This window comes from Hipposideros armiger, unplaced genomic scaffold (genome assembly GCF_001890085.2).
Source record: "Hipposideros armiger isolate ML-2016 unplaced genomic scaffold, ASM189008v1 scaffold_729, whole genome shotgun sequence".
Lineage (NCBI taxonomy): Eukaryota > Metazoa > Chordata > Mammalia > Chiroptera > Hipposideridae > Hipposideros > Hipposideros armiger.
The window spans coordinates 645,127-655,308 of NW_017732079.1; the positions used below are offsets into that span (position 1 = coordinate 645,127).

The 10,182-nt window shown below is 60.5% G+C and overlaps 2 protein-coding genes across 4 annotated transcripts in view; both read left to right on the forward strand.

The window, feature by feature from the left end:
* The window catches only part of S100A14 (S100 calcium binding protein A14), a 17,958-nt gene extending 15,635 nt beyond the window's left edge, over nucleotides 1-2,323 (forward strand). The window contains exons 1-4 of one of the 2 annotated variants that reach the window (XM_019627399.1): nucleotides 686-805; nucleotides 1,184-1,293; nucleotides 1,741-1,887; nucleotides 2,105-2,323. In XM_019627399.1, the coding sequence (XP_019482944.1) occupies nucleotides 1,264-1,293; nucleotides 1,741-1,887; nucleotides 2,105-2,242 (315 nt within the window). In that variant the 5' untranslated portion in view covers nucleotides 686-805; nucleotides 1,184-1,263 and the 3' untranslated portion in view covers nucleotides 2,243-2,323. Of the gene's footprint in view, nucleotides 1-685; nucleotides 806-1,183; nucleotides 1,294-1,740; nucleotides 1,888-2,104 lie in introns of those variants that run through there. The other variant, XM_019627400.1, reaches the window with a different exon arrangement.
* Nucleotides 2,324-3,700: 1,377 nt separating this feature from the next.
* On the forward strand, nucleotides 3,701-9,470 carry S100A16 (S100 calcium binding protein A16). 2 transcript variants are annotated; one of them, XM_019627401.1, is made up of 3 exons: nucleotides 3,701-3,868; nucleotides 8,288-8,464; nucleotides 8,696-9,470. In XM_019627401.1, exons 2-3 carry the CDS (start codon nucleotides 8,312-8,314, stop codon nucleotides 8,852-8,854), a joined length of 312 nt encoding a protein of 103 aa, XP_019482946.1. In that variant the 5' UTR covers nucleotides 3,701-3,868; nucleotides 8,288-8,311; the 3' UTR covers nucleotides 8,855-9,470. The 2 variants fall into 2 exon arrangements, with proteins under 2 accessions (XP_019482946.1, XP_019482947.1); XM_019627402.1 differs by lacking the exon at nucleotides 3,701-3,868 and adding an exon at nucleotides 7,517-7,650.
* The last annotated feature ends 712 nt before the right edge of the window (nucleotides 9,471-10,182 follow it).

Here is a 10,182-nt window from a genome sequence, read left to right on the forward strand (position 1 = left end):
GGGGGTGGGGCGGGGGAGGGGTGTGCCGTGGAGGGGCCGGGTTAGGGAAGGCATGGGGCTCCGAGGGAGGAAGGAGCAGGCAGCCAGACCAGTTTGGAGAGGTCATTAGCTGCCAGATGACTCGCTGGGCTCCCACATGTGTATGCTGGTTGAGGGGAGCTGAAGGGAAGTGAGGACGGCACCCAGTCTGGCCCCTGCACCAGGCCACCCTGCTCAGGCCCCTCCCTCGGTGCCATCAGGAGCGAGCGAGGCTGGGGTCTGGGATCCGGGCAGGCTTGATGGTCACTATCCCAATCGGCCTTGGCGGGAGGAGTGTGTGTGTGACACATCAAACTCCAGAGAGGTCCCTGGGGGCCTCTGTCAACCCACAAGTCCCTCATTCCCTGGGCCACAAACCCTGCCTTGATGAGCTTCTGCCTCTTCTTGGTTATTGACTCAGGGCCCCTCCACGTCCCTGCCCTGCAATCCCTCTAGCTTGAGCCCACAGCACCCCCCCCCCCCCCCGCCCCCTTCCCCACGGCCGTTTCCCTCAGTCCTCTCGACTCTGCACGCTGGTCTGGAGCCAGGGTCATCCCAGCCCCAGCCCTTCATGGCTCCCTCCTGTGGTAGGGGTGGGGGCGGGCTCTGGAGCTCTGGCCAATGGAGGGTGGGGCCTCCCCAGCTGGCTCCCAGCCCAGGCGGCTGCAATAGTAGGGATGGCTTAGGGGTGAGGCCCGGCCCCCTGTCTCCCCTCCCTTCCCCCAGGTATAAGAGCTGAGCTCAGGTGAGCTTGCTCCTCCTGTCTTGTCTCAGCAGCTGCCAGCAGGTAAGGAGACTGAGGGCTTTTCAACCAAGTGGGCTGCCCCCTATTCAGGGGGCACGCTCAGCCTTTCCTGCCCTAGTCTGCCAGGGAAAGGGCTGGGGGGCCAGGCCCTGGAGGCTGGCGTGTGTGTACACGGAACAGAAGTGGGGGGTTGGAGGAGAGGAAGGCGTGACGCTAAGGTGAGGCCCAAGAGATTCCCTCTGAGTGGGTTGGCCTGGGGGATGTGACCTTAGGTCCTGGAGCCTGAGTGGGGATGGGGCCTTGTGTGGAGTTGGCCCTGATCCCCTGGATAAGGCCAGAATATCTGGGGTGGAGCCAAATGGGAGAGTTGAGAAAGAAATGCTGAGCTCTCCCCTCACCTCGGCCTCCCCGCTCCTTTAGGCAGATCATGCGCCATCGGCTCCTCCTGGGCAGGCTGTAGGACACCGCAAGTCACCAAAGGACCAAGCACACCAGACACCATGGGACAGTGTCGGTCAGCCAATGCCGAGGTGAGCCCATTCATTCCCGGCCTGTCTGTCTGCTCCCACTTCTTTCCTCCACCCTAAGGGTTGTGTGTCCCCCATTGACCTCTGCCCCCTCACCTCGGCCTTGGCCTGCCCTCCAGACCCTGCCTATGAGACCTGAACCCCCTTCCACACGGGGTGATGCAGATGGAGCCCTCCCAGGAAGAGAGTACCTGGGCCACGTGCTGGGACCTGCCCTGCCTGGGGAGGGGCGACTGGGGGTGGCGTGGAAAGAGCCTTGCCCAACCTGTGGCTCAGGGCAGAGGCCAGCGGGGTGAGGGGGCTGGAGGCTGGGCTCTGCAGTGGGCGGGCGGGAGCCCGTGTGTCTTGCAGCTGTTTTCTGCTCTGTTGACCTGGCCAGGCTCCTGAGGCAGCAGGGTATCATAAGGCAGGGTGGAGCCTCCCTGACATGGGCGATGTCCCTGCCCGCAGGATGCCCAGGAATTCAGTGATGTGGAGAGGGCCATTGAGACCCTCATCAAGAATTTTCACCAGTACTCGGTGCAGGGAGGGAAGGAGACGCTGACCCCCTCCGAGCTACGGGACCTGGTCATCCAGCAGCTGCCCCACCTCATGCCGGTACTGAGGGGGTGACCCTGCCCCAGGCAGAACCCTGACTTCCCATGCAAGTGCTCCAAGGTCCCACCCACAGAGCCACAGCCCCTGGCACTAGCAACCCCTAGCCTTTCCCCTTGCCGGTGCCAGCCGGCTGGGGCCCTGCTCCCTGCTCCTGGGCAGGGTGGGTGGGAAGACGGAAAGGTGCTTCTCTGAGCTGTGGTGTCTTCCCTCCCCTCAGAGCAACTGTGGGCTCGAAGAGAGAATTGCCAACCTGGGCAGCTGCGACGACTCTAAGCTGGAGTTTGGGAGCTTCTGGGAGCTGATTGGAGAAGCGGCCAAGAGCGTGAAGCTGGAGAGCCCCGCCCTGGGGAGCTGAAAACCTTCCCCTGGAATTCTTGGGGGGATGTGGGGAAAAGGGGACCTTAGAGACTGCGGGCCTGGAAATAAAACTCCTCTCTCCACCATCAGCACACTATTCCCCAGCCCGCACCTGCCTCACCTCTGCAAGGTGCAGGTTCAGAACGGCCCTTGGAGGGGGGGGGGCCCTGCATTTCATCCCTGGGAGCTCCGTGAACCTAATGGGTCCAGGAGGTCCCACCAGAGGGAGGCCCAGGGGGCGGGTTGGGGCCAGGGATGCTGGAGGGGTGAAGATGGTATAAAGGCCACATCATTTGGTAGTGGGGGCAGGGCAGACAGGAGCTGGGCTATGGGAAATGCTTTGAAAGGGGCTGGAGAGAGGGCTGGATATTTGGTATCACAAAAAAACCCCTGAGACCCTACCCCTTCTAATCTCTTCCCCAACCCACACTAGCTCTTCCTGCCTCCAGCTCTGCCCCCGCTGCCCCCCAGGACCGTCCCTTGGGCCAAGTCAGGGGGGTGTGAGATAGCAGGGTTGGGGGGGCAGGCTAAGGAGGGTGTGAGGACCAGCTGGGTGCTTGGGCGTTTACAGAATGATGGTGGTTTTGTATCATTTGATTAATAAAACAATGGAAAAAGTAAAAGCTGTCTTGAACGCCCTCCCCCCACGGGTGAGGGGTGGTTGGGGTGAACGGCAGGGTCATGGTCGTCGGGTGGCCTGGGAGCCGTGCAAGTGAACAGGGACCTAGGTTTCTTCATGGCTTTGGGTTGAGGATGGTACCAGGCCCAAAAGGTGGGAGACCTGGCCCTCTGGGAAGGACAAGCTTCTCGTTGCGCATGGGCCGGCCCTCTGACAGGAGGCGGTGTGAGAAGGGATATGAACCCAGGTGCTGGAGCCTGGCTGAAGAGGGTCAAGGGAAATGGAAGCCGACGGCCTGCGTTCGGGTCCCAGCTTGGCTACTTCGTGCCATCAGAACTGTAGCCGTGCTCCGATCAGTCTCCTCATCTGTGAAGTGGGGCTATGAATAGCACATCCCCCACAGGATCCTTTGCTGCACACGATCCTGTCCGGGGGATGGGGGTCAGGAGCACTCCTGCTGGGCTGACCTGGAGACAGAAACCTGGTCCCTGGTGTCTGCCTCCCGACTTGAGCCCACAGAAATCAGGCATTACTCCTGGAATCCCAAGGGCATGGAAGTTTCTGTGGCCAGCCAGGCCGGCCTGGAATGCTAACGGAGCTTGTCTTTTTGGGGTCCCTGAAACTGAGCTCCCGGTGACCCGGGTGAGAAGGGCAGGTGACAGTCCTTCCTTTCTCCACCTGGTAGGTTGTGCCAGGCCCTGCGGGGCTAGCAGGGTGGGGTTGGGGGAGTGCCAGCTTCCACCACTCCTTCTGGGGTGGGGGCGGAAGGGTGTTAAAAAAGGTGTGTATCCCTTTAACAAGGGCCCAACCCCAGGGCCAAGTCAAGAGAGAGTTCAGTCACTAGCTCCCCACGAGCCAGCTCAGCCAGGCAGGGAAGGAGGGAGTGGGACAGTTCTGGGACCGCGGGGAGGAGTCCTGTCTGGGCTGAGCCAGGGTTTGCTGCTTGGCGGTGCCACAGCCCAGGCCCCAGAGCCTTGCTGGAGAGGAGGTGGACCGAGGAGGCAGGTGAGTGCCCTAGGCCCGTCCTGGGAGGTCTGGGGCTGCCGGAGAGGCTCCGGAGGCTTGGGAGGCCAGGAGAAGGGGCAGTGAGGGGGCCTGCCAGAGGCTGGGAAGGGAGGTTTCGTTAATTGTTAACTTTCCCCAAAGGTCGGTTTGTGAGTGGAGAGCTCTGGTAGGATTGGGGGCTGGAGAGGCCTTCAGGGGAGTGGATGAGGTGGTGGGACCCCCTCCCGGCCCAGCAGCTGCCTGGGCTCCTCTCCAGGGGCTGGGCCACTGGGCAGGGCGTTCAGGGACTTTGCCTGCAGCTGCTCTGATCCCCTAACAGAAAAAAGGGTAACTGTGTGCTGCTGGGGGTTGGGGGTGGCCAGACCCTGGACACAGGCCTTTCTGGGCTCTGGGCGAGGTGACTAGGTCCAGGAAGAGCCAGGGAGGACCCAGGGACCCCGAGAGCCGGAAGACAGGCACTGAGGTGGCTTCTCTCCACCTCAGGACACAGGCGCGTCCCTGGACGCAGGCCACGTTGTGCTCTCGGAGCTGTTTTCCTGGGAGGGCGGAAGGGACCCAGAGGAACCTGGATGACATCCTGGGGGAGCCTGGGAGCCCCAGGAGGGGGGCCGGGAGCCTGGGCAGGTTCTCCTGTACCCCAGGACCCAGGCAGGTTCTGGCTTGTCTGGAGTGTCTGCCCTATAGAAGCATTCCCTGCCCAGCCCTATGGGGTGGGGGCCAGGGCTGGGGTGCTGGGCTATGGAGCTCTGGACGTGCTGGTAAGCAGAGCTCAGCCTTTCCCCACTCACGAGTAAACAGCTCTCTAGGTGTTGGGGAGGCCAGGGGCTGCCGTGTGTGTGTCTATACCAAACTCCTTGTCTGGGGAAAAATTCCAGACAGCTTCACTTGTCTGGAAAAAATTTCAGGGGAGCAGGCTGCATCCTCTGAACACACAGTGGGTGGAAGGCAGCAAATGGGCTACCCAAGCAGAAGGGATCAGGAGTGGCAGGCTTCCTCGCCTTCTGTGTACATAAGGAGCCTTGTGAGGGCCAGGGAGGGAGAGGCAGGGCCACTTGTGTGAGGTAGTCAGTCGCCCCTGGAATGGCGGACTTGCATGAGACTCAGGGCGCAGGGACTGGGGCAGCGGAGGCTGGGCAGATTCATCTGAAACAGCCTTGCAGATGCAGTGTGGTGTCACCGGCCCACTTCAGATTTGTACCTTCTCTGTAGAGCGAAGGCAGTTGGGACAAGTGAGTTAAGAAGGAGATGCATGAGTGCATGAATGGGCATGAAAAGATGAGTTAATGAATGAGTGAGTAAGCAAATGAATGGTGAATAAGTGAGTGAACAAATGCATGGTAGATGGAAGGGACACGGAGCAGGCCAAACGGAGGCTTGAGAGTGGGCTAGGCTCTAGAGAGGATGGTGGCTAGGAGGGATAGGGGCCCAGGGATGTACCCCAACATTTGGAAACAATTGAAGACTCAGGAAGTGTGCGTGGAGGTGGGAAGAGAAGGTGAATTTTGGAGGGTGTGCTGGGTGTTCAGAGCTCCAGATTAAAGGGGATTAGAGAGCTGAGATGGGGGGTGGTTGGGAAGCACTTGGAAGGGTGGGGCCCAGAACCTGGGGCAGGAGTGGCTGAGATCCAGGTGCACAGGTATCAGGGCAAGCTGGGCTGAGGTGGGCGGGGTGGGGATGGGGTCCCCTTGGTTGCTTAATGATGAATCAGCCAATGAGAAAACAATGAGAGCATTGGGGGAGGGTTAAGGGCCCCAGATGAGAGGGGGCCCCTTGGAGAACAAGTGGTTTCCCCCATTCCCACTTTTTGGGAAGGCTCCAATGTATATGTCACCTTCCCCCAGCTCTCAGGCCAGATCTACCTATGGCTAAGTCGACGCAGGACCTACGTCCTGATAGGACAACACGTTGTCCCCCGACCAACCCTGGGCCTGGGGACCCTCTGGCCTGGTTGGTGGGAGGATGAGGCAGACAGGAGGAGCAGGCAGCTGGCTGTGGCATGGGTATCGTGGCAAAGCCTGTCTCCTGGCCCCTAGGGTGGGGAGGAGGGGATGGAGAGGGTAGAGACACCTGACCATCCCATTCTCACATCCTTGTCCAGATGTAGCTCTAGCGGTGTCCATTTGACTAGAAGGTGGGGGATGGACTATTGGGAGGCCCGGAAACGGAAACCCAGAGCTGCGGAAGCTACCTCTCTGGGGTGATCACACACCTGACGGCAGCTGGCTGATTGTCTCCTGGGTGCTCACCTGGGTTTTGTGTGCTTGGCCGCCAGAGGCCAGATAGGGGCTGGGGCATGGTATCAAGAAAGTGCAGGAGGCTCCCGTGGTCAGAGAAACCAGACTTCAAGAAGGCAGGTGGTGGGAGCGTTGGGTGGGCCTGGGGGAGGGGCGTGCACGGCACACCACCTCCAACACTGACCTTTCCCCTTTCCTGTTCCTATTTCCCACAAAATCCTTCACCCAGGGAACAAGGGCTGGGACGGTTACGGGCGGGGGCGTTCTCTGAACTCGCGCCCCACTTGCAAAGTTTGGTTGAGAGTAGACTTGGCACAATGTTTACTGAAAAAGGTTCAGCTTTCGAATTCCCAGGAAAAACGGTCATGGGCCTGGGCCACTCCCCACCCAAGGGCGGCAGAGCTGACGGTTCAGGGATTGAGAAGAAAAACGATCCCTCCTCGTTTGTGAATGGTAGAGTGTTTGTATGAAAGTCTTACAAAGGGATAAACATTGAACCACACAGTTACACACTTGATAAATAAAGAGCATGGAGAAAGGATATGGCTTCCTGTGACCCTGGTTCCGTACTTGACCCTGCTGGCCACAGACCAGGGCAGAGAAGGACAGGCTACTTCATCAGAAATACCCCAGCCTGACTCCTCTCCCTCTCGGCTCTCCTTCCGTCCCGCATCCTGGCCTAGTCTCATGCTTCCTTCCAAAAAAAGCTTCGCAAAAGAAAAATCTTAGAAGGCTGGTCAGGGGCTCTGGATACCTGGCAACAGGGTTGGCAGGAAGTGGAGCGTTAATAGAAACCTGCCTTGAGCAAAGCTTTGGGCCGGGTGATGCAGGGTAGGGGAGATGCAGAGATTAAAAGCAGGAAGGTTGTACATCCAGGAGTAAAAAAAAAAAAAAAAAATGGTCCCAAGGCCTAGAGCCCTTCTGTTTGTTTGGTTCAGAAAACACAATGGCTGTGTCGGAAACCCTCTCCTTGCTTCCAGGAATGTCTGGTGTCTGGGGAAGCAAGACCCAGGAAGACCGGTCAGTGGGCCCTGGCCAATGCTGGCTGAGAGTCTGAGCCAGAAGGGGAGGGCACCGAGGGCAGGGCCCGGGGCAGGCTTCAGCTAGGCGGAGAGGGCAAGGCAGCGGGCATGGGAGGAGGACGGCCAGAATGGGATTAGAGAGCAGGGGGCAGGGGCAGCGGCGGGACTTGGGCCTGGCGAAGCAGGCCTCCTTACCAAATCGAATCGGGGATGCCCAGGCCCCGATGGCGGCCGTGCCCACCTTCCCTTGCCAGGACCCGATGGGCAGGGTGGCTGCAGGTCATTCCTGGGCTTGGGGGCGGGAGGGGAGGCTCATTTGCCCGGGTTCACTTTGGGGGGGCTCTGGGCATGGGCGGCGACTCACAGTGGACCCGCCTGCTCCCTTCATATCCTGTTGTTCAGAAGGCTGTATCCGCTGGGATGTGAGTGCCTTTGTCCTGGGGCCAGGGGGTGACTGTGTGGCCTTTGGCTGGCTGGCCGGCCGGCTGTCTCCAGCTGGGGCAGACCGGGCCTGGCTCCTCCTTAGGTAATGGGGCGAGAGGTTCTTGGGTCCTGCTGTATATTTCGGGGTGGGCATGAGGGAGGCGAGGCTAGCGGGGTGTGGCTGGGGGGCCCCCCGCAGAATGAATGACTCCATGGAGAGGACATTGTCGTGGTGCCTGGCTGAAGGGATTGGGGAGGGCTTAGGTCCCTGCCTCCTGCTTTGTTGACTGGGGCTGTGGCCTCAGCCAATCTTGGTGGGGGACAAGTGGCTGCAGCCCCTCTGGCCCCCTTGGCTCATCCTAACAGTTCCTGGCTGTTTGTCCCCAGGGCAGGGGACCTGGGTGGGCCAGGTGTGCAGAGGGCGGAGGGCTGGGCCCTCACTCTCCTCTTCCCACGGAGTCTCTTGCTCTCACTGGGACTCCGACAAGCCCAGCGCCTGGGGCTGGGGAAGGACCTGGGGAACCTGTTAAGGCGGTTGAGCTGGGGGACTCCTGGATTAGAGGAGCCACATAGTTCTCATTCCAGGGCCACCCCCGCGCCCACCGTGAGCCTCCCTTTCCTTGCCTCCTCCCTCCAGCCTGGGGGGGGGGGCGGGGGAAGGGGGCCCAGGGTGGGCACGGGGGTGAGAGGAGGTTGGGCCTGTGGGGTCTCTTCTCATGAGCGCTTCTCATGGCGGCCAGGCCCCGCGCGAGTGAGGCAGCGAGATGGCAGACTGCTACACGGAGCTGGAGCAGGCGGTCGTGATCCTGGTGGAAAACTTCTACAAATACGTGTCTAAGTACAGCCTGGTCAAGAACAAGATCAGCAAAAGCAGCTTCCGAAAGATGCTGCAGAAAGAGCTCAACCATATGCTCACGGTACAGCCCCCTCCCTGTGCCCTCCTGTCCCCCCAACAGCACAGGCTCTTGACCCTGCCCAGGCGTCTGTCCTCTGGAGGGGAGGGGCCCAGGCCCGAGCCAGTGAGGGCTCTGTTCCCATTTACCAAGGTCAGCAGCTGCCCAGGTCCCATCCCGAGCCTAAGGGCCTGCCTGCCTGGGGGCTCTGTGGGGCTGCCACTCTCAACACTGCTGATTCCGCTTCCTCCCCAGGACACGGGGAACCGAAAGGCAGCTGACAGGCTCATCGAGAACCTGGACGCCAACCACGACGGCCGTATCAGCTTCGACGAGTACTGGACCTTGATAGGCGGCATCACCAGCCCCATCGCCAACCTCATCCGCCAGCAGGAGCAGCAGAGCAGCAGCTAGAGGACCTGCCACCGTCCCTCCAGGGCACGGCCCCAATGCCGGGCCCCTCTCGCTCTTCCCAGTCTCCTTCCTCTGCCTCCTGCCCACCCAGGTCCCGCCCTCGCTTCTCCTTCCAGACCTTCTCCTGACCCTCGCTGAACAGGGGGAGGGGGTGATGTCAGGGTCTCCTTGTGAGCATCTCAGTCTGGGGGTGCCTTCCTAAGGGTCTCAGTCCCTGGAGCCAGTAGGCCCTGGGGGCCCCTCTGTGAGATCTCAGTGCTGTTTGGGGACCCCCCCAACATTTCCTCAGTCCACCCGCCCTTCCAACAGCTGATGTTCCTGTCTGATTCTGAGTTTGTCCGACCTCTGGAGGTCAGCTCGCTGCCCCAGGTCTTCCTGCTCCTGGCAGCAGCAGCAGAGACCTGCCTCCCACGCCCAGCCCCTGTGCTGGGCAGAGAACACTTCCAGGGACTGCCCTTCAGCTGCCTCTGGGTCTGGGAACAGCTAAGCAGGGTTGAGCCCCCTCCCTCCTGCTCAGTCACTGAAGCATGGCAGTAAAGGCTGGATTTGCAATTTGTAACCCCCTCACCCGGCCCCTGTGTGATGCTCATTAAAAGCGTTCTACCCCTGTAACCTCCTCAAGCTTGGTGGTCTTTTCCCTGGGCCCCTGCAGCAGGGGGGACTCTCGCAGAGGGCAGAGCAAGAAAGACGTAGACTTCCTGGATCCCAGCAGGTGCTGGCAGCCCTGGGCCGGGAGCTTCCTCCCTCCTGCTCCACGAAGGGCCACCGGCTCTGGGTCCTCTTAGTCCAGACCGGCTAAGTCACCTTGCAGTCACCTTGCGGGCACACAGTGTGTCCCATTTAGTCCTCACTGCGATTCTGTGAGAGGGGCGGTGACCGAGGCCCTGAGTCGTTGTCACCCACAGATTATTCTAACACGCAAGGAAGGGGATGGGATGGGAAAGTGGGTACAAGAAGAGAGGCGTGTGGGAGGCCAGCATGGGAACGGGGCAGGGGAAGGAAATCCCAAGTGACAGCTGCTGGAGGGGACAATGCCAGGCTCCTGGTTTCCCTCCTCCCATGGAGAAATGCGTGGGCTCCGCGGGAAGGGGAGAAACCCAGAACAAGACCAGCCTGCAGGGCTCTGCACCCCTGGTTTCCAGCCCAGGGCAGTGTCCCCCAAGGTTGCAGATTGTTCAAAAGATGTACAGACAATTTCTGGAATCCATTTGCGGATCTCCTAAAACCGCTCTGCGTCAGAACAGGCCTGCGGTTAAGGGAGCAGGCTGGTCTCCCCCACCTCCTTCTCAACACCCCTTCCCCAGTCCATGGTATCCATTCTACTTCTG